General features: G+C 49.2%; 1 protein-coding gene across 1 annotated transcript in view; it reads right to left on the bottom strand.

Annotated features, from left to right (window-relative positions):
• Positions 1 to 18,765, bottom strand: part of DOCK5 (dedicator of cytokinesis 5) — a 78,847-nt gene extending 60,082 nt beyond the window's left edge. The window contains exons 1-2 of the mRNA XM_031063572.1: positions 18,680 to 18,765; positions 2,988 to 3,071 (exon numbers count right to left, since the gene is read on the bottom strand). Of these exons, the coding sequence (XP_030919432.1) occupies positions 2,988 to 3,071; positions 18,680 to 18,722 (127 nt within the window). The 5' untranslated portion in view covers positions 18,723 to 18,765. The remainder of the gene's footprint in view (positions 1 to 2,987; positions 3,072 to 18,679) is intronic.
• Positions 18,766 to 23,739: the final 4,974 nt, after the last annotated feature.

Here is a 23,739-nt window from a genome sequence, read left to right as displayed (position 1 = left end):
CCAGGGGTCGGACTGGATGATCCCTGTGGGTCCCTTACACTCCGGATATTTTCCTTTGCAGTGGCAGCACAACTGAGCAGGGATTTTGCAATTTCAGGAAGTTTCCTGACACTGTGAGGCAGCACAGGAGCAGCACCTGACTGCAGGGACTGCCCAGAGGGTTTGGGAGCCACCTCAGGAGAGGTTTGTGCAGCCCAGAGCTGCCCCAAAGCGCATCCCAAATCCACTTTATTGCCTGTGCCTGAGCCCCAGAGCAGCTCAGCGCTCTCAGTGCTGTGTCTGGCAGCCCTGGGAGCAGATGACAATTACTACAAAGACCAAAGCCCAGTACACATCCCGGGATGGATCCACCTGGATCCCTGCAGAGCCAGAACCCCAGAGCGCACAGAACTCCCGCCTGGCTGAGGAAGGCACTGCTGCTGCCTGCCAACAGCAGGGAAATGCAGCAATGCTCTGGGTCACCAAACATCACCACAGGGATGGGCTCCTGAGCATCCTGGGCTGGGCAATGACAGCGACAGCACCCAGGGGTGCTGCTGCACCCAGAGCCTCTGGACAGCCCCAAAACACCCCAAGGAATGGCACTGACAGCCTGGGAATGCCCTCAGCTATGGGCAAGGTAAGGTGACCCAAAAATGACTCCATAGGGCATCTCCCCCAGAAATGACTCCACAGGGCTTCCTCCTCCCACCCCACAGAATTATTTTATAGGGTATCTCCCAACCCCTAAAAGTGATTTCACAGGGTTTGCTCCAACCCTCAAAAATTATTTCACAGGGCATCTCCAGCCCCAAAAAATTACACCACAGTGCACCTTCCAACTCCAAAAATTGACTCCACAGGGCATCTCCAGCCCCAAAAAATAACTACCCATGGAATCTCCCAGCCCCCAAAAAATGCCTTCACAGGGCTTCCTCCTCCCAGCCCCAAAGAACTCTTTTATAGGGCATCTCTCAACCCCCCAAAAATTATTTCACAGGGCTTGTCCCAAGCCCCCAAAATTATTTCACATATCTCCCATATTCACATATTTCATTACTTCACAGGACATCTCCAGCCCTCAAAAAGTTACTCCACAGGGCATGTCCCAACCCTCCAAAGAACGACTTCATGGGGAATCTCCCAGCCCCAAAAAATGATTCCACAGGGCATCTCCAGCCTTTCCTCCCACAGAGCCCCCGCCCTGGTTCCATGGAAACTTTTCCTCAGTCGAGGCTTGTGTGTCCAGATAAGAGCAGTGATTAGAGGAACAAAACCAGTTTTTATCAGCTCTAGTGGTGAGCAGGCAGCATTAGCATGAAAAGGAGCAGAAAAAGCCTCTTGTGAGAACATTTATCCTCAAAACCAGACCCACAGAGAGCTGGGAACACAGCTGAGAGCTGATATCCCAAAAAAAGAGATTCGGGAAGAACAAGAAGCTCCTCCCAGGCAGGCAGAATATCAGAATGGGGAGGGTTGGAGGTGAATTTATGGGAACTTAGAGCAGACCCACAGCAGAGTCACCATCTCTGCATCTCCTCCTGTACACTCCCAACTGTCTGGCCTGCATTTCTGGCTGCTCTTGCTGGGAAAAGGGATTTTTGGTGCCCTGCAGGAATTCTGAGGTGCCTCAGCCACAGATTCCTGCTCCCCACTGATGGCTCAGCATCTGGGAACCATCACTTTCCCCTTCACACATGAAAACATTCACGTCTTTCCCAAACTATTCACAGGCAATTTTCTCCTGACAAAGCTCCAAACTGGGAGATTTCAGGCCAAAAAAAGGTGCCATTTATGTACTCATTCCCTATCCCTGTCTCTGTTGAACTGATTACAAGAAATAGGGGCAAAACAATGTTAAAAAAATTAAAAATAGGGAGAAAGAAGTAAATCCCCCAAATTTTGACAAGTCCAAGATGCCTCCTCTTCCTGAGGGAGTTCTCCTTCCCCTTCCCTGTGTCCTTCTGCAGAACCATGTCATAAATCAGCGATTTCCACAGGGTATTTCCCTTTTTCCCCTCTCCCCCATGATCACCCACAGAGGGGTAAATCCACGACAGAATCTGCCAGGACTGGGAGCTGCTCCCAGGTCTGAGGATGGAAAGGGAGCAAAGGGCCAAGAACAAATTGCTAAAGGAGCAGCTCCCTGTTCTCAGTGCTGATCCTGAGCACAGAATCTTCAAATCAATGCTGCTTGTTGAAAATAATTTGATTTGTATTTTACCTTTGCGTTTTGGAGAGGGAAGTGGTGACCAGAGCATTCCTTAAAATGATTGAATGGCTCCGTTCCAGTCTTTATATTGAAATCTTTGTCAAAGACTCAAATTTGATAGGGAGAGTTGAAACACTCAAGCGTCATTTTAATCTTTAAATTAAGAATTTTGTTTACTCTGTGGTTTACATTAAGGTATTATGAAAAATGTCCCCGTGAAGGACGAGGAGAAACAGCCTGAAAAGGGCATGGAAGCTCCACAACTGGAGCATTTTAAGAACATTTAATGCCAGTTTGTGATACTACAACTGAAAACAACAGGAACTATGAACTAACCAGCCCTTCCCTCTCCTTTTCTGTCATCCACTCAGATTTAGAACTAACTCAGGTTAAAAGCCAGTTTTTTTTTTTTTTTAATTATTATTCTTATTTTCCAGCAATATCAGTTCATCCCATGAGCACAGGTGCCTGGCCTGGCCCAAAGAGGAGCCAAAGCAAGGACGTGAAACCAGCAGTGAACAGCCAGAATTAAATGTTTCTTTCCCATTTAGTGCTGCCTTGAGATACTGGTGAAACCTGACCCTGATAAACTCTGCCTGGAACAGCACAGAGATGAGAAAGCCTCTGCATTTCTGCATTTTAACACTATTTTAAAAACTAAAAGGCTACAGCAGCCACTACACACCAAATTTGTGCTTTGGGCCATAACAGAAGTTGAAAATACAGATCTAAAATTTGAAAAATAATCTTGATTTGTTCCTCTTTTCCTCTCAAAGCCCCTGTAAGCTGCACCTACCTTCGTACATCTCCAGGATGTGAACAGTGTCCCCCACCTGCAGGGACAGCTCCACGTCCTGCACGGCCTCGTAGTTGTAGATGGCTGAAAAATGGGGAGAAAAAAGGACAAAACAGAACCATGAGGGAACCAGCTTTGGGAATGGGCTCTCCAAAGGCAGGGCAGGATTTGGGAAAAGGAAGAAAGGGATGAAATCACCCTGGGTATGGAATACACTGGGAAAGGACATCGTGTATCTATTTCCAGATTTTATCATGAAGAAGTATCACTAACAGACAACAAAGCGGGGGTTTTACCTTCCAGACAGGCCTGGGACACCTTCTGGGGAGCTGAACATTCCTACTTTGTAAAAAACCTGCCCACGGAGTCACCACCACCTCAGTCACATCACTTATTCCTACTTTGTAAAAAACCTGCCCACACCTCAGTCACATCACTTCTGTAATTACCATTTTTTAATAGAAAACAGCAGAAATGGGATGCTGTAATAAAAACCAGCCCCATTCCAGACTAAAGCACTCCTTTCCAAACCAAGACTTGTTTTTCTGGAAGAAGAAGAGAGTCTCCTCCTCAGCAGCCAGGCTTTCACTGAGGGATGACACCACAGGGTCATGGTCCTTCAGCACCTCCGGGCAGCGACTCCGAGCCCTCTCAGTCCACAACGAACGCCACACGGGTGTTAAAAATTTCAATTCTGGTTTGCTGCTCAAGCCTCTCCCCAGCCAAGAACCAATTTTAGCACCAAAACTTGGGATTCTGTGTGAATTTAATCCCTCCCAAAGACAAAGTTAAGCTGGATGCTTATGGGATTTCCAAGGGGAATAGGATTAAGTGCTGGAGTGCCTTTCCCCTGGGACTTGCTGCAGCTTCACTGGGCAAAGCAGAGCCCTCCCTGGGACCAGGTGAGAAAGTTTAAATGGAATTTCCTTTCAAACCAAGTAAAAAGACATAAAATCAGTGAAATGTGTTTTGCTGTGGTTCAAGGAATTGTCAGCAAAGTCAGAGCAGACCAAAACCAGACCCCCTGATTTATTTAAAATACTGATTTAAGAATAGATCACATCCTAAATGCAGCAATGAAATCCTAAATTTCAGCAATGAAATCTTCCCAAACATAAAGTTCCCATATTTATGTATCCCTGAGGAAACCCACTGGTGAATAACCACATTTGTTTTAAAGAGAGCAAAAAAAACACCCAAACATTTTCGGAGGAGAATTCTTGAGACTTCCCAAGATTTGTGTTTGAGGTGCTCTGGACTGGAAATGAAATCAATAAGTAAAAATCAGAGCTCTTCTGCCAGGAAATTCCCATGAAGTGCCTCCCCTTCCCATGGGGGTGAGGGGCTCTGCCTCCTGGCAGGGCTCCAGCACAGCCTGGGCCTTTCACCACCAGAAATTCTCTCTCAGATCTGAGCCTTCTTCAAAATATTGTGGCTACAAACATCCCAGCAGGGGCAGGCTGGGGATGTGCATCCCTGCAGGATCCCTGATCCCAAGCAGGGACAGCTTCCTCTGCTGCAGGGCAGGGTTTGTCCCCAGGGGCCACAGACACACAGACAATGCTCTGAATCCATGATTTCCACAGGATCACAGGAATTTTACTGGATTTCTGTGCCTAAGAGCTGCTTCCACATCCACCTTCCTCTCCCTCCCCACAAAGGGGAAATCAGGATTTTAAAGCTGACTGGTGAGCTGGGTGTGTGGCTCAGACACCTTAAAGACCCAGAACTGGCCCAGAAGTAAAAATTCCATTCACATTCTAACAGAAAAATCTGGATAATGTTCATGGCCAGTGAATGTGAATGAGAAGTGTGGAGTGGTTTGGGTTGGGACTTAAATCCCATCTAGAGCCACCCCTGCCATGGCAGGGACACCTCCCAGTGTCCCAGGGGCTCCAGCCTGGCCTTGGGCACTGCCAGGGATCGAGGGGCAGCCACAGCTCCCTGGGAATTCCATCCCAGCCCCTCCTCACCCTCACAGCCAGGAATTCCTGCCCAATGTCCCATCCATCCCTGCCCTGCGGCAGTGGGAGCCATTCCTTGTGTCCTGTCCCTCCATCCCTTGTCCCCAGTCCCTCTGCAGCTCTCCTGGAGCCCTTCAGGCCCTGGCAGGGGCTCTGAGCTCTCCCCGGATCCTTCCCTTCCCCAGCTGAAGGCCTCCAGCTCTCCCTGGAATTTCCCTTCCCCCAGGAGACCATTCCCAGGTCCCCCTTCCCCAGGAGACCATTCCCAGCTTTCCCTTCCCCAGGTGAGCATTCCCAGCTCTCCTCTCCCCAGGTGAGCATTCCCAGCTCTCCCTTCCCCAGGTGAGCATTCCCAGCTCTCCTCTCCCCAGGTGAGCATTCCCAGCTCTCCTCTCCCCAGGTGAGCATTCCCAGCTCTCCCTTCCCCAGGTGAGCATTCCCAGCTCTCCCAGCCCTGCAGAGGGGTCCCAGCCCCAGAGCAGCCTCAGTTCCCCTCTGACCTGGCCCCTCCAGGTCCCTGTGGTGCTGCAGGGCTGCCACACCCAGGGATTCCCACACACAATCCCCACATGCCCCGGGTTTTTCTGGGACAATCACCCATTGTACAAGTACCAGGCTGCACTTTTCCCATCAACTGCTGCCCAGGGAAAGGTGGGTGGACACAGGCCCAGCCTTCCTGCTGGGAACACTGAGTTAATTCAGCCCAAAGAGCAGCAGGGAGGACCCAGCCATCCCTTCCCCTTCCTGGAGATCACAGCAGCCACAAGACAGAACCAACCCCTGCACTCCCCTTCCCTTCCCCTTGCCTGCTCCACCAGGCAGGTTTCACATCCCAACACGCAGCATTTACAACCTGGAGGAACTCCCACATCAAAAAAACCAACAAAAAAAGTCAATTTTATCTTGCCTTGCCTTGCCAGACTGAACTAAGCCAGAACAGAGGGTCACTGTCTGAAACCTCCTCCCTCATGCTTATGTACAAGATTATAAAAGACAAATTGCTGGCATATTTTCCCTGGGAACTTTGCTGGATGCAAGTGATGTTTCCTGCTGCTGGAAGTCAGAGCTGTCCCCAGCCATCCCATCTGCAGGGATTTGTGCTGGGAGCCCCCTCCGTGACCTCTCACTGACTTGAAAGGAAAAGGAAGCTTCACATCACAAACATGGGCATGGTGTGGAAAAATAAAACCCCTTCACTTAAGCCTGACAGAACAGCAAGAAAGGAAGAAGGAAAAATAGTACAGAGACTTTTGTATTCAAATTTGCAGCAGTATCTGAAGTTGTCTTTTTGCTCCGAGCTAAACTTCAGCTGTGATTTTGTCCTTTGAAATTCACTTCAGAGTGTTGATCCTGCTCCTTTCATCATCCCAGATGAAAAGCAGCACTGAAATTGAGGAAATTTAATCCAAATAAGGAGGTAGAGGTGGAAAACACGAGCCTGGGTTTGTTTAATGATCATTTCTTTGAGCACAACTGGAGGCAATGTCTCGTGTTTGGTGTAGTGCTTCAGTTTGGTTAAAAGGTGAAGAATGTGTTTTCCAAGGGCACCCAGCCCATGGAATCCATCAGCATTGGAAAGGGCAGCAGATAATTCCATGAGCAGTTGATTTTATGGCACAGCCAGGGCCAGAATTGAAGATAAGCAGCAATTTTCACGCTCTGGGGCAGAGGGTGATTCCTCAGAGGGGCTGGACGAGGAACCCTGAGGGCATTGCACAACCTGGGGGCTGCAGTGCCCCAAAGGCACCCCAAAGCAGGGACTGCAGAGTGGCACAGGAAAGCTGGCAGAGCCTGGGCTCCCAGGGCTCAGGAGGGCGGCTCAGGGAGCAGCTCTGGCCCTGTCACTGCCCTGGCCACCAGGTCAGCCCCAGCACACACCCCTGAGCCAGGGCCACCCCGGCAGCACCCACAGGACAGGGCCTCAGCACCAGGCACGGGCACAAAACCACAAGTACAATAACAACAGTACAGTTCTACTGCAAGCAAAAACCCCCAAACACACTTTAAACCCCCAAAGCTCCTCTGCACAAGAGCCCAGAGAGAAGCCTGGAAGAGAAGTTTGCAAGGGCTCTGTGAGCAACTCATGGAACCTGAGCTCAGGGGAACCAGGGACACACGTGGCATTCTAGGAGGAATGGTTTCAAAGTGACAGAGAGGAGGATTAGATGGGATACTGGGAAGGAATTCCTCCCTGGAATTTCCAGAGGAGCTGAGGCTGCCCCTGGATCCCTGGCAGTGCCCAAGGCCAGGCTGGAGCCCCCTGGGATAGGGGAAGGTGTCCCTGATTCGGCAGGGGTGGGATGGGATGAGCTGTTAAGCCTCTTCCAACCCAACCACTCCATGATTCCATGTTTCTGTTAATTCCTGGACCCATTTTGCCCACAGATTAATTCCTTTCAAAGACTGCCTTAAAGGCCAAGCTGGGCTGAAATGCCTCAAAATGCAAAGAGAATGGAGCAGCAACTGGCACACACAATTTCTGTGTAACTCAAATCAGAAGGAAATGGAATCTTTCCCTCCATGAGGGCACTTAAAATGTGAATTATTGGCCTGGAAAACAGAGCCCCTGCAAGATCCATGATCTGTGAGTTGGCTCTGAACCCCCCTGCCCCGCCCAGCACAAAGACACAACAACCCTGTCCAAATGCCACGTCCTGCTCCCCCTGCCCCCCCATCTGCCAGCAGAGGCCGGGGCTGCTCCCCAGAACAAAGGATTCCATTCAGGAGCCCAGCTCCAGCTCATTCCATCCCTCAGCCCCACAGCCAAACCCCACAGCACAGAACCAGAGCGATATGAGCTCTGCTGCAGCACCCAGGAATGGCCTTTCTGCAGGACAGCCCTGCTTGGAGGAGCCTGGGATGGTCCCCGGTGCCAAGATCCAGCCAAAAACACAGTGGCTTTATTGAAAAAACAAGGAACTACCCAAGGAATTCATTCTTCAGAAGAACAAAGCCTTTTTTATGTATGGAGCAAAAACATTCTGATAACTTCCCAGGAATTTGTGTCTGACAAACTGATAATGGCATAATTAAGATTTAGATGTCAGGCTACTTCTGCTTCAAAAAACAACAAAAAAAAGTAATTCATGGTTCAACACTGGGAAATATGGACATTTAATCACAGTTATGGAAAAATTCCCACTCCTGGATGATGGTCGCTGCCATTCAGATCAATTCCAAAAGTTCTGAGTGAGTGCTGAGCATTTGGAGTGTCAGTAACCCAGATTTAATGGGATTATGCAGCTGGAAGTGCTTTCATTAACAGCCACCCTCAGACAGCAGAGCGCAGCTGCAGGTGGACCATCCCTGCCAGGGAATGAGAGGCTCTTTAAGGGCCTTTCCAGCCCCAAACTCCCTGGAATTCTGGGGGTTTTTGGCTTCAGCACCTTGTGCCCTCCCTGGTCCAGGCTGACCTCACACAATGAATGCACTCCACATTTCTAAACTTGGTTATCTCAAAAATGAGCGTGAAATCATCTGAGCAATGACATCAGCTGCCTCTGCAGGAGGATGGCACATGCCCTTTGTAATCTGGATGCTCTAACTGTTGGGTTTTACATTCACCCTCTCTTTGGGAACCGGGAGAAAAGCAGGAAGAGCCACTGCCCTCCAGAGGCTTCCAACACTTCCAACCTCAGACAGTTCCAGAAATCAAACCCAAGTGAGTGCGTGCCCTGCGCACGTGCCCAGGACAAGGACTTGATCAAAGCCTGAAAGATTTCCCTGATTTCCTCTGAATAATGGATCATCTTGGCGTGAGACAGGCAAATAATCAGAGGTTTTACAGACTCTGTCCTGCCCAAAGAGCCCAAATGGAAGTGATTCCCAGATGTGGGAGCAGGGAAGGCTTTCAGCCATGCCCTCGTCATCTTTGGGCTAATCCCGTCTCACTCCCCATCCGGGCCTGGATCAGATCCTGGGCTCAATGGTTTAATCTCCTAAAGCCTGGATTGCTTTAGGAAAAACAACCTCACAGCCCAGCCCATGGGAATGGGGAGGCTTTCCCAAGGTTACACAAGGGCTCCCATGGCATGATCCCATGGCCTCTTATGGCCAAACCCAAACCCACAGGCAGCTCCACAACAGTGCTCTGGAGCAGGGACAAATGAGTCCCTGGATTTTAATTAGAGCTTCTCAGATCCAAATCAGGCAAACTGAGATCACTAAGAACTGCTGAAGTATGAGATATCCTGATTGTAAGGGGGAAAAAAAAGAGATATCTGTATTTTCATGTCTGCAGAATCTCCATCTGTCGCCTTCCCCTCAAATATTTGTCACAAAGTGTTTACACCATGGTATCTGGGTAAAAACAAGGAATGTTCAGTTCTCAGAGTGCATCTGAACTGCACACAGGACACAGATACACCCTCAACACCCAGATTTGGGCACAGCACAATTTCAGCCCAGCACAAACTGTTTTGTCTCTGAGAGTGCTCAAGGTGGAAGGAGCCAAACTTCAGCTGCTCCCGTGCTCTGACCCTCACAGACACTCTGGTTTATTTTCCACCCAGTGAATACTCACACACAAACCTTTTGCTGTGTCATTTTCTTCACTGGCCTCTCCATTTCCTTTATTATTTTCACTCTGAAGGGCCCTTGGGGGTTTTAAGCTCAGATAAGGAATTAATCTACATGAGCTGTCTCAGCTCCTGTCTGGAGTGAGTGCTGTGAGCCAGAGGAGAAATAAATCAGTGCTGCCAGTGGAGGAGCCAAGCTGCTCCTGAATTTACAGCACCCAACCAGATCTAGGCCGTGATTTCAGAAAAAAGAAACCAACCAAAACACCCAGACCTGCAATTCCAGTCCCCTTGGAACACCAGGAAATGTTCCCTCTGCAGAGACTCAGCTGGAAAAACAGCCTGGCCTCTCTTCACACCTCTGTACATTTTATCAGGTTTGAGGCATCTCTTTGTGGTGCTCTTCAAGGTTTGGCCAGGAAAGGTTGGGCCAGATGATCCTTGAGGTCTCCTCCCATCTGATCTTCCCTGATGCTGCGATTCCCCAGGCTGTGGTTTGGGGAATGCTCCAGCTTTTGCTCCCAGTGCATCCCAGTGAGAGCAGCACATGAAAAGGGGAGATAAATAATGAAGCTTAGCCTGAGCATCAGTTTTGAAGGCTGCAGAGTTCCAGGTCTGGTGATCCCTGCCCAGGATCCCGTCAGGGTTAAAGGTGCTGATGTTACTGTCCCCCAAGCCCTGCAGCTTTGTTCTGCCTCTTTGGAATCCCAGCGCCAACACCCAGACTGAAGGATCAGTGTTCTCCCAAAAATACATTAAAACATTTAAAATAATCACCCTGACCCATGAAATTGCTGTAACATGACCACAGCACAAAGGGTTTTGCCACTGGTTTTGGTTTTCAAGGGGCAGAGCCTGGTTTGTGCTCAGCCCAGCCTGCTGGCCTCACTGCAACTCAACACATCTCAACTTTATATTATGGTTTTCCTTTGTTCCTTTGGACAAAGAGACTTGGGAGAACACAGAGCCATTCTTGGGGCTGTGCCCTTCACAAGAAGGAGTTTATACCCCACAGTACTGTGGCACTAATTCTGATTTAATAACTGCACACCCCTACCAGGGCTCTGAAATCCAACTCCACAAAAGCAACCTCTGATTTAATTCTCATTTTTACAGCCTGTGAAGATGCAGTGTTTGTTTACAACACCCACACAACTGCAACTGGATTTTACCAAGTCTGTCTGTAATTACCTTTTCTCCTCCAAGCTAAAAGTGCAATTTGTGCTTGGGTACTTTAAGTACAACACAGTAACGTTTCCAATTATATTTTCAAGCAGATTTGTAAAAGCAAGACCCCAGCACTCCATAAATTGGACTGCTCAGCTCGTTTCCAACTTGAAAGCGTGTGGCACTTTCAAAAGAATTAACTGAATTTGCCACTGGCTTGAAATGACTGTCCCAGTTCTCACTGGGCAAAACATCAAAGCAGGAGAAGGAAAACTTGGAAATCCCCTGCCCAGAGCTGTGAGTGCTCCCAGGCTGAGCTCTGCTCTTTGCACACTGCAGGGGCAGAGATGAGGGGGTTAAAGGAGGGAAACATCTGAGCACAGGGCCCAGCTGTGCCTGGGGGCTGAGCTGCACCAGAAAGGAACCCTGAGCTCAAACTTCAACACAACCAACAGCAAATCCCGGGTAAAGCTGAGGAACCCCCCCCAGTCAGCTGCAAACAAAACCCACCTCAGTAACAGCTGGGAATTTGTAACAGGGGCTCGGGAGGAGATAGAGCAGCTCTCTCTCAGTTTGGGGAAAGAACTCACAGCATGGCTCAGCTCACTTGGAGAAATTTGGGATTCAGTGCTGAGGAAGTGTTTAGCTCCACTGGCAAACCCCTTTATGGAAACCCCAGAGCTCTCTGGAGCTGGCAGGGGTAACACAAGGAGAATTTCTGACACGCACAACAATGGGACTGCAATTGTGCTCAGCCAAGGTGGACTTTGGGGCAGACTGACCTTCCCTTAATGGCCTGGGGCTCACAGATCCCATTGTGCAGAACAGAGCCCATCAGGGAACTGGCACTGCACAGACAGACTGGCTCACAGCTTCTCATTTCCACAGAAATGGGAATTCCAAGGTGTTTTTCTCTTGCCACCTATCCCAGGTAACAAGAAATGGGGGCATAGTATTAAAATGAGGAGCAGGAAATCTTGGCAGGGAATGGTGGTGGGGGCTGTCTTACACTGGAAGCAAAAAGCCAAACAAGAATATTGATCCCTTTGCTGCCAGGAAGAATGAAGAACAGACTGCTCCAAAATTTGCACCAAGTTTTAATTAAACTGCCTGAGATGCCAGGAGATGAAGAATTAAGCACTGAAGCCTTCCCTACTTTATTCCTTACATCAAACTCTGTCTCTCTGCAGCTTGAAGCCCCCATGGCATTGTCAGAGCAGGAGAATGGAACTGCTGGAAGAATCAGGTGAAAGAAGCTAAAAGAGAAAAAAAAAAGGCATTTTTTTTCACAGCTAACTGGCCAGTACTTGCCTGTGACATTCTGAGCCACTCTCAGAACTTTGGAGTTGAAGCCATAAATGGTTTTATTGCCATGGAGGATCAAAGTTCCAGACTTCCCAAGAGCAGGAATTGTAATCTCCACTTCTCCACTGCACCTTAATGAACTTTTGGCTCAGACTCAGCACCTCCAGGATGAGGGGCACTTGGATTGCACCAACACCTCCCAAAAATTCAGTGTCAGTGAGCACAGAATGCTCCCCCCAGCACTGCTGGCTTTGGCTGTGTTCTGTGACAATGTGCCAGACACCATGTGCACCAGGCTGCCAGGGAATGAATCCTTTAAATGGTGCTTCCCCCTCTAGTCCAGGGAGATCTTCCTGGGAAGAGCAGCCTGTACTGCACCAAAAAGACATTTTTTTATCATTTTAGCAACCGCTCCAACTAAAACTCTGCAACATCATCACTGTATGAAGGCAACCACAGACTGCCAGCCCAAAAAGCTGTTTAATAATTCGTATTTATGGGCTGCTTTTATTAGCACAGGTTTGCTGGCAAATGCACCCAACTCCATGGCAGGATTTCAGGCATCAGCAGTAAAATGCACTGGACCTGAAACATCCCCTCAGCTCCAGCAGCAAGGGGGGAAATGTGTTTATGGCTGTGGGCTGACGTGGGTTTAAGCTTGGTCATGGCTGTGTCTTTAATGTCCTGGCAGAAATAGGAGCTTTCTTCTTTAAAAGTAATAGTTGAGAGAAATGTCCTACCAGTCAAGTAAAGTGCAAGTTGAAGAGCAAAAAAAGTAGATTTCCAATTAAAGTTTGCAGGTAGAAGGGCTGTGCATTTTTCAAAGCTGAATAATAACGATTATTACACATGATGATAAAGAATATTATACATAAGTGTACTGTCACTGTTTCTTGACCAATATATTTACATTTTTCTCAGTTCATGAGTGTTTATTTTGCTTTTCCTCTCAGTAACTCCCATTTGCAGTTGTGCTGGCAAATACAGTCCCTATGCCAGAGGAAGAACCATGAGAACAATCAAGAACTGGTGTGAAATTCAGCACAGGTCCCACAGCCAGCTCTGGGGGAAGTTGGTTCCTATGATCTCTTGGCACCTCAGAACAATTAACTCCCATTTAATCAGCAGGACAGGGCTCAGCCCAAGCTCCAGAAGCACCCAGCAGCTCTGGATGCCTCTTTAGAGCCTCCATAAAGGATTTAATTGTTAAAAAGACAATCTGTGGGACAGCTGAACACCAAGGTGATGTCAGTCACAAACTCAACACAAGCCACAAAACACTTGGGGAAATATTTCTTTTCAAAGTAAGAGTAAGATAAGGAACACTGACAAGTCTTGTTCATGGCAATGAGATGCCTTTGAAGTCCACAGGATTAATTTCACAGGGAATGACTTCAGCAATAGTGTGGAAATCACCAAAAATAAGAGAAGACAGACCCTGGCTAATATAGATTTTAAAAAATAGAAAGGAATATGGAAGCAAGAAGCAGTTCAGCCAAATTTCACATCAAATCAACTGCAGACACAGCACTAAAAGTTGGAAACTAGGTCAGAAATGAAGTGTCATCTGCTGGGAAGATTCAATTCTTTGCTGTTAATGCCAAGGGTTTGCTTTTCCCCATTGGGAATTTTGTTGGCATTGCCATCAGCCAATTTTTAGCCACAAATGATAGTAAAGGAGGAGATTGGCTTTTAAATCCTGCAAGGAACCAGAGGCTCAACAGGGGATGTGAGCTCCAAGTCAGAACAGGAATGGGGGGGGAAAGCAAGGAGCAAGCTGAGACAAATACGGATTTTGCCCTAATTTGACACAACGCACAACTCCAGCGCTGTGAAGGGCTTTGATCCCAGACTGTCTGAGGACAGAGCTCTGCAGGTGCCTGGAATGGACAGGGAGCCAGGAGCTGATGGCCCAGCACCCCAGGTGATGCCTCAAGTCCCAGCATTTCTGTTTTCCAGATCCTGTCCTGCCTCAGTGCATCCCTCTGAACTCCACAGACAGTGCCAGTTACTGGCCTCACATTTTGGGCACACAAAGCAATCCCCCCAGGCCTGAGATCCAGGGACACTCTGCTGCCTCAGGCCCCAAAAAGCATCAACAAAAGTGAATTGGGGGGAGCAAACTGGGGTAAATGACTTCATTACCTGGTGCTGTAATTGGACAATTAACCCCTGGTATGTAAATGAACCAAACTCATACCTGTCTGAAAAACTCGTGACCACTGTGCACCTTGGAGGCTGCTGACTGCCCAAGGTGTAGCTACTAAAGGCCTTGAATATTATTTATTATTAATAAATATTTATTAATTTGTTATTATTTCTCTTTAATTATTATATTATTAATAAATATTTCTCGATTTGTTATTACTTCTCTTTAATTATTCTATTATTCATAATCAATTTTTATTATTAATAAATGCCCACTTTATTCTCTAACTCTGTCTAGCCTCTGTTCTAGGCAGCCACTCTGAGGGATCACAGGAGTCACCACAAACCAAACCACAGTGAGCAGAGCTGGTCCTGCTCCATCAGTCACCCAGGGCTGCCAGGCCCTGCTTGGTGTTTGGGAGCTGCTGCCATTCCTGAGCCATGACTGGAACCAGCCACCAGCGGGATGTGACAAAGGAAAGACTTCAATGCTTCTCTTCAAATACAGCAGCCCAATCTGTGCTCCTGCCCGCCAGGACGGGCGCCAGGGGGGGACAGGCCGCCCAAACCTGGCAGGGAAATTCCAGGACAATCTCCCAGCTCCCTCCCCAGTCCCACCACACAAACTCTGTGGAACAGCCACACTGCCCCAAAAATGAGGGTCAAGGAATCATGGAATATCCTGGGCTGGAAGGGACGCATTGGGATCACTGATCCAACCCAGACCCGGCACAGACACCCCAAAATCCCACCCTGGGCAGCCCTGGAGCAGTGTCCAAACTCTCCTGGAGCTCTGGCAGCCTCGGGGCTGTGCCCATTCCCTGGGCAGCCTGGGCAGTGCCAGCCCCCTCTGGGGAAAGAGCCTTTCCCAAAATCCAACCTAAAACCCCCTGGCACAGCTCCAGCTGTTCCCTCAGGACAATGGAATCCCCCCAGCCCTCCCAGCACATCCAGGTGCAAGCCACCACCTTCACCAAAATGCAAAAATTACTCTGGTTTTCACATCTCAGGGCTCTTCCAAGCAATCCTGAGTTAATAATTCCTGATTCTGGAAGTTCAGATTTGTGTATTCACTGAACGATTGGTGCATTTGCAGCTCAGGCTGCACAAGGATGAATAAACACATGCTGTTGGTTCATAGTCAGAGGGGCCACAAGAACCTGGTGTGCCTGATCCATCACCACTGCAGCCACTGGAAACCAGCCTGGCCCCCAAGGCAGCACTGCCACCCTGCTCTGCAGCTGGGGCAGCTCCTGCCCTGGCCCAGCACTCACTGCCACTCCAGCAGAAAGGGGCAGGAAAAGGACCGGGCTGCTTGTTCATACTGCATTTATTACAGACTAATTTAGGATTCCACAGGCTCCAGGTTCTCTCACGCCATTAATGCTTCAGGCCACAAAGTGAGGCACAGCTGATGAGCAATGACAGAATTGCTTTTACAACCCAGGTGTTGCACTGGAGGTAAAGTGCAAATCCAGGTTACTGCCAGCAGAAAAAGAAAGTAATTACATTATTGGTTCCTCATGCTCTAAGTTAATAATTTTAAAACAAATAGATAAGAAAAGTTAAAAGTCTTTGGAATTCACTAAGGTGTTCTTTCCCTCAGAGCAGAGTTCTTTGGCTGGAGGGAGACTTTGTGAAAGGATTTCTGCAAATGACAACTCCTTTTGGAGAGAAACACGTGACCAGAATAGGTTACTGTGTTCACTGTGGCCCAAGAACTGATCAGCTTCCCATGAAGATGCTCTTTCAGTGTGCCACCAGAGGTGAAGCCTGTGGCAAGGAGGCTCTGTCAGACCCAGCAAACCCCATTGCTCAGGAGGAGATGCTGCCTGTGAGCTGCTCCGTGGTGTTTCTGTCCCTCCCCAAACCCCATCTGTCACTTGCTTGGGAATTCACTGCAGGGAGAAGCTGCAAGAGCTGCAAGCTGCTTGTCTCTCACGTTTGCTTCCCTAAAAACTGCAATTCCCAGTTTTGCCCTCCCTGCTGCTGCCACTCCAAACTCAGCCTTCTGCCATCTGTGGGAAAGGGAGCTCTCCCCAGCTTCAGCCAGTTCAGGGCAGAATAAAACCAGCAAATCCACTGGAACTCACAATGCATGGATCTGTAAAATAGAAGCCAGGACAGAAACCCTTCTGAAGGGCAGAAATCAGACAAGTGACACTGAATCACACAGCTGACTTCCTGGAATTCCCCACTACACTGCCATGACTTCCAGGGTCACGTTTTAAATAAATCCAAGTCGTTCTACAGAAGTTTCCAAAGCAGAGACCACCAGCAGCCACAATTTGGGTGTTCTTTCACAGAATTCCAGACTATTTAGGAGTGGAAGGGACCTCTGGAGTTCTCATCCAGCCCAAGCCCCTGCCCAGGCAGGGCCAGCTGGAGCAGAGGGCACAGGAATCATCCAGGTGGGTTTGGGATGTCTCCAGAGAGGGAGATTCCAGGCCCTCCCTGGAGCTGTTCCACAGAACCTGGAAAAAGTTCTTCCTCATGGTGAGGTGAAACTTGTGTTTTATTTCATGGCCATGACTGGGAAGGCTCTGGCACCATCCTGGCTCCCTTTGGAGGTGTTTATATGAATTGGTGAGATCCCCTCTCAGTCTTGTCTTTTCTTTTCTTTCTGAATAAAAGCTGTGTTGTTACACTTCATGCCTGGCTGGGATTGTCACCACCCCACACAAGCCGGGCATTCCCCTCCTTGCAGCCACTCCAGCACTGGTACAGTCCCAGCCCAAAAGCCCAGATCTCCCTCTCAAACCCCATCAACCCTCCCAGGTAACCCCAAAGCAGTGAGAGCTGGGCCCTCGAGCACAGCACAGGACACACTCACAGATAAGAAACTCATCAAGTCTGCAAACACCAAATTGACAAAATTATAACGCAATGAGTCAAACACTGCCTGACAAAGCCAGGCAGTGCCTCAATAATGCTGGCACTGCCTGTGGATTAACCTTATCAATCCTGGCTGCAAATGAAACCCCAGAGCTGCAGCAGGACAGCCCCCATGTCACTTGGGGAAAGAAGACACCTTTTTCACCCAGCTGATCACCCAGGAGTCACAGGGTACATCCCAGCACACACTTTTTGGGTGGAAACACGCAGGAAGAGGCATTTTTCCCCTCCACCCTGCTTTCTCTCAGGCCAGTGCCCTTTCTGGGAGAGGAGCTGTCACAAGGAGCAGCTGGCTGAGGCCAGCACGGAAAACTCACCCCGGAAGGTAATAAATAAAAGGGAAGTCAGAGGAGTGCCTCTGATTCATCTGCTGCCCAAGGCCATTCCGAGCTGGGGAGCAGCTCAAAGGTGTGCTCAGAAAACACCAGCACAGCCAATCACCCCGGCAGGATATGGGTTATCTGATCATCCACCAAAGTTTGGAAATTACAGATGCCCACAGCAATCTCAGCAGGCCATGTACACACTTCCATGGATAAACAGCAAGAAACAAAGTTCAGGGTGTCAGCGCTCCACACCCTGCCAGTTACCTGGAGAAACCAGATAAGGCTGTAAAATGTCTCTGCAGCTCCTGCGAGGAGCTGAGCTGCCTCCTGCACAGCCACTCTGAAGTGGAGGGGTCACCCAGCTCAATTTGCTGTGAAAATCATGCAGGGTGAGGTTTTTCACCTTCAAACTCGTAGGCTGAACACCCTCGGGGGAGCAGGGGTGATGAACGCTTTGCAAGCACGAAATTAGTAATTTTTTCTCACATTGAGAAGTCCAGTACTGAGCACCAGTGGCACAGAAGATCACTATTAGTAACATAAATTATCAAAAGCTCTCTGTGTCATAAGTGGCTTCCTGCCAAATGTTCCTGCCCAATTCTCACCACCGACCTCAAAACTGTGGGTTTAAAACTCTCAAGCAAAGCAGAATTTTATCAGCAACACCACAGAGTTCTGTTCCTGTTAGACACAAGTGAGCCAGCACTCAGAAAAATCCTTTTAAACAGGGGACAGAGCAGGAGGGACAAGCTGTCAGTCTGTGAATCATGGAATCATGGATCACAGAATCATGGAATAATTTGGGTCTTTAAAGCTCCTCCAGTTTCACTTCTGCCATGGGCAGGGACACCTTCCACTATCCCAGGTTGCCCAAGCCCCATCCAACCCGGCCTGGGACACTTCCAGTCAAGCTTTCCCCATCTCTCACCCTAAATCAAGATTTCCAGCCGCTGGCAAAGACGTCACCCAGAGCCCTCAATCTGCCCATGACACCCTCTTTATCCTTTCCCAAGCGCATCTCCTTCCAGGCACACCAGTAGGCAATTTCTTTTTCTGCTGTGTTAGAGCTTTTTTCAGCGTAAAACACGCTGGAGAGGCAAAATGATAAAAGTCAGTGCTGAACTTCGAGCCATTCCTGGAAGCCAGCGCTGGACACGCACCCCGAGGGATTCGGGGAGCGGGCACTGCCGGACCGGGACCGGAGCCCGAGAGGGATGGGAGCCAAAGGGAAGGAAGGGGAGAAGGAAAAGGAGGGAAAGGGACGGGATGGAAGAGAAGGCGCGGAACAGAGGGAAGGCACGGAACGGGGGCAAAAGGATGGGAAGGGGCGCACAGGTCCGGGACATCCCGGCGGGCACTCATTCACTCACCGACCCCGTACTTCTCGCGCTTGGTGGGGATCCAGCGGGCCATGCCGGCGGCTCCGGGGGTCCCGGGGGGTTCGGGGGGACCGGGGGGTTCGCAAACACGCTCACGAACTCCCCTGCACACGCCCAACTTCGCAGCCTCCCCGGCGCGCCGAGAGAGAAGAGGGCGGGGAGAGCGCGGCGGGACGAGGAGGAGGAGGAGGAAGAGAAGGAGGAGGAGGAAGAAGAGAAGGAGGCGGCTCTCCCCGCCCCTGGCATCGCCTGCCCCGCACGGCCCCGCCCCGGCACCGGGACGCGGCCGGAGCCGCTCGGGACTGAGCTGGGTCTGGGTTCGGTATCGCTGCCTCAGGGGTTGGGTGTGAGCGAGGAGAAATGGCCCCGCTGGCTCTGGAAATGAGGGGATTCACTGTCAGCCAGAGCCTGGGGGGTCGGGGAGAGCCTGGGGGTGAAGGAAAGGTTGGGGATCAGGGAAAGGCTGGGGTTGAGGGAAAGGTTGGGGGCCAATGAAAGGTTGGGAATCAGGGAGGGGTTAGGGATCGGGGAAAGGTTGGATTTGGGGAAAAGTTGGATTTGGGGAAAGGTTGGATTTGGGGAAAGGCTGTTTCCCCCAGAGGGTGCTGGCACTGCCCAGGCTCCCCAGGGAATGGGCACAGCCCCGAGGCTGCCAGAGCTCCAGGAGAGTTTGGACAGTGCTCCAGGGCTGCCCAGGGTGGGATTTTGGGGTGTCTGTGCCGGGTCTGGGTTGGATCAGTGATCCCAATGGGTCCTTTCCAGCCCAGGATATTCTGGGGCTCTACGGAATCACGGCATGGTTTGGGTGGGAAGGGACCTTCGTGCCCATCTCAGCCCAGCCCCTTCCACGGGCCCAGGCTGCTCCAAGGCTGCTGCTCTGCTCAGAGTAACTCATTAATAGCTAAGAAAACAACGAGGTTACTGGAAAAGCACTCCAGGCATCTGGGAAATGTCACAGGGCCACACTTGACAGGAGACTCGATGTTCTAGAGATTGACTCGGCGCTCGGTGACGCCAAGCCCCACTCCAGGGCCAGGAGCTGCCACTCCAGCAAGCGCTTGGAGGTGAAGCACCTCCCGCTGGGGACACGGGGACAGCTGAGCCCGAGCTGGGCCCTGCAGGGCCAGAGCAGGGCTGGCTGGATCCTGTAGGTGTGTGGGCTGGGCTGGCAAAGGTCCCGGGACAGGAGTGCTCAGTAACACCTGAAGAGGTGTTAAATCACATTGTTCACCCAGCCTTAGGGCCAAACTGAGGAGATCCAGGTTCTTCCCATCTCTCTGGGGCTGTAGTAACTGGATGTGGTCTGTATTAGTGCCTGTGGAGCCCATGGATTAATGGAATAGTGGGGCTGTAGGGGACTTTAATCTTATCTCCTTCCAGCCCCCTGCCATGGACAGGACACCTCTGTCTCTCATGAAAGAGAACAATGATTATTCAGAGTATTTCAACACCTGACCACTCTTTAATTGCATTAAAGCATGAAGATCTGGAGAGATCATCACATTTTTGATTATTTTACACTGCAAGTGGGAGGCAGCAGGGCAGAGTTATTGCTCAGCTCTCAGGGTGCCCTGGGCAGATCACGTTGGGTCTCTCTGATCCCAGCCTGGCGTGTTCAGGGAGAGTTTTCCATACTCCCTCCTCTCTCACCCGTGTTTCCAGTAAGTTCAGTTTTCCTTCCACTTCACTGGCGCCTGAAAGGGGCAGAGCAGCATAAATAAGAATTAATTATCAGCAATTTGCTCTAACAAATGAACCCAAAGAAAACCCAAAAGCTGCGCGCAGGACACTCAATGTCACTCTTAGGCACATTCCCTCGGCACAGTGCCCTGGTTTTTGTAACAGTGGTGCTGATCTGGCACCCCAGGAGCAGAGCTGGGTTTGTCACACACACACACAGTGTTACTCACCCAGGATGTGCAGTCCTGTCACACCCAGTGTGCAGCAGGCAGCCAGATGGGGGAAATGAATTTATAGAAAATTGGGGAAACCCAGGGCACCACAGGGAATATTCTTCTGACTGCTCTGGGGGCACTGACTTTGACCCTCATTCATGGAGAAACTTTCCTGGACTTCAAGATAGACCACAAAAGTGTGAAATAGATTATAGAGAGCAGTGTAGGTGTGTCACTTGGTGAGAAATTGAGGCTTTGGGATTTTTAGTGTGTTGTGGATGGAAGCAAGATGGAGGGCACAGGGTGCTGTCCTGGGTTTCTTCTTCATGCTTCTTCTTACTCCTTCTCCATGGGTTTGGGTGGAATTTTGTAATTGGGCAGAAAAGTCCCCATTGCAACTCTTTGGGATCAGTTATTGGGTTAAAAGGGAAAATAATCTAGGTGTCCTTTCTTAATTGGATAGTTTAATCTTAAAAGACCTTGTAACGAGAGATTGTTGGCCATTTTTGTGGTGCTTTTCCAGTGCACTGAGCCTGGCATGGACAGCATGCAAAACTTTAGATAATATAACAATAAACAAGAACCTGAACACCCAAAAAAATCCAGTGCATCTCTCTTTCCTGACACAAAGCTGCTCCAGGAGGGTTTCCCCCGACAGGGGAGCCCCCAGCCTGAGGCTCAGAGGTTGAAAAACCGACAGAAAATTCATAATGCTATTTATAGAAAATTCATAACCCTGACCCAAACGCTGCCCTGAAATGATGTTTGGGTGTTGTCCAAGGGCTGCTGCTGGGGAGATGCTCCAGGGGCTCAGGGTGCTCCTGAGAACTGCAGCAGCACCTGAGGCCTCAGCACTGAGTGTGGAGGGAGGGACAGAAGGAAAAGGAGACGAGATTTGCAAGCTGGAGCTGCTCAACTGATTTGTTATTTATAAAACACCAACTCGGCGCAGCCAGCCTTGCTCAGACGTTGTTCTGGCACATAAAATCCTTGTTCTCATGCAGAAAAAGCTGCAGTTCCTCTGGTTAAGGATTGAGTGGGGCCAGGGTGGGTTTCCCTGGAGCTGGGGGCTCACAGAGAGGCCCCTCCTGGTGGGATGGGGTGTCCCAGCTGTGGGAACAGAGAATATTCATGGGTTTGGCAAATCCTGAAAGATTCAGCCAGGCTTTATAAATGGAAACTTCATACTGCAAAGGGCTGTGAGGCCTTCACGTGAAGAGCAGTGTCACTGGGATGTCAAGACAATTAACTGTGATTTTCTAGGTCTGATTTTGGACTACCTGGATTTCAAACTATTCCCTGCTATGGCTGGGATGTGGCTTTTCTGTGGCCTTTTTGTGCAGTGTATGGCAACAAAGGAATGGGGTTTTGGATCACTCTGCATTCCCTTCCATCCTGGGAATGCTCCATCCATCACCCTCCAGGGCTGATGGTTAAATCTTGAAAAGTGTCAGTGCTTTGAATGGAATATTCCTTGCTGAAGTTCAAGGTGCCCTCTGTGTGATAACACCCAAAATCAGTTAAAATGTTTCTCCTCAGCAGCGCAAAACCAGCTGTTTCTTTCCTCAGAAAGGCAGTTTTATTTCTTTCTTTATTACTTTTATTTTACTTGGCCTGGGTATTGATTTCTGCAGCACAACCCCCCAAAAAAGAGGAGAAACAGCTCCATGAGTGGTGTCCTGTAGAGGACAGGAGGGGGACTGAGGAACCTGCTGAGATCTGGGCCAGATCATTAAAGAAGAAAAGTTTTCATGGAGACACCGACTCTTTTTCAAGGCCTGCCGAATTCTGGCTGCCAATTTTTTGCTCAGGAGTGGAACTGACAGCCCAGACCCTGATTTTACTGTAAGATTCCTGATTTTGAGATAAGCTGCCTGAGCCGTGCCAGTGTTTTTCCAGCCCAGGTGAAACAAATTCTTGGCAGCAAATGAAAACCAGAGCAAAGCATGAAAGGCAGGCAAGTAGCAACTGGAGTGCTGGTTTTACCCAAGTGGGGGAACTTGGGGAGTGCTCCATCAAATATCAGGATTTGCAAATGTCAGGGAGTCCACTGAAAAGTGGAGTTATTTCAGAAAGTCTTTTTATTTCATTTTTTTATCACCAAATCCATGTTTTCCTGCTCATTTTCTCTGTTGCTTCACAGGGCCATTGGTGGGAGCCTGTTCTTCTCTGTCCCCAGCAGGAGCAGGATCAATAATTAAATTCTAATTGAGGCTACAGCAGAAATGAACTCTCAGCCACATCAAACCCCCAATTCTGAGGGCATGGGACACATCAGAGCTGGGAGAATTTGGGTATCTGAGGCTCACCCACATTTTTAGTGCTCTACAAAAGTCACGTTACTCCTGGCTCCTTTATAGCTGAAAGAGCGGCACATTTGCAAACGATCAGGCTGCAAAAGAAGAACCTTTCTCTACATTTCTCAATGTCTCTAACTTTTTAAATGTGAAGTTAAAGTCATTAAAAAGAAGCCCTGTTCGTACAGACTTTCCTGAAATCCTCTCTTGTTTTTTTTTTTTTTTGTGGCACAACTGAAGTTTAAGAAATGGAATTCTGGTGCCCTCCTGTGTCCAAATCAAAACTACAGCAGTTAAAGTGTTACTACAGCTAAAATGATGGGAAAAGAAAGAAAAAACTGGGATAATGCTTAAGAACTCTCCTGGATCAGTCTGGATCCTCTCAAGCCAGGTTCTGTGCATGTACAAACAGCAAAGAGGGCCCTTGAATAAACCAGGTTATATTTTAGCAAGAAAAAAGACATGGAAACTGGAGGAAAAAATAAAATAATGAAGCCAACGAAAAACCTCATACAACAAAAGCCATCTGTTCATTAATGTAATAAGTCAGTCCCTCTGGAAGATGAATGATCAGGTCTGGTAAGAATTGAACTCTTGATTTTCAGTCCCCAGCAGAAACCATACAGAAAAAGCAGCAGAGTAGGGCGGATAATTAAATACGCAAATACCCCACCAAAAGGAGGAAAGCAGTGGGTTTATCCATCTGCCTGAACGTGGTTTATCATGGAACAATGTTTAAGACATTGTCTGACAATCCCATTGCCCAGACACCTTCTGTCTGAATGTTCCACTGCACATTTTGGTACCCAGTTGTCTGATAATGTTGATTTTGTCCCTAGGTTTGCATTGCCCTCTTGGC

The sequence above is a fragment of the Geospiza fortis genome, unplaced genomic scaffold, assembly GCF_000277835.1.
Source record: "Geospiza fortis unplaced genomic scaffold, GeoFor_1.0 scaffold176, whole genome shotgun sequence".
Lineage (NCBI taxonomy): Eukaryota > Metazoa > Chordata > Aves > Passeriformes > Thraupidae > Geospiza > Geospiza fortis.
The sequence above is the reverse complement of the archived record's forward strand: the minus strand, read 5'-3'. Positions and strand labels throughout refer to the sequence as shown.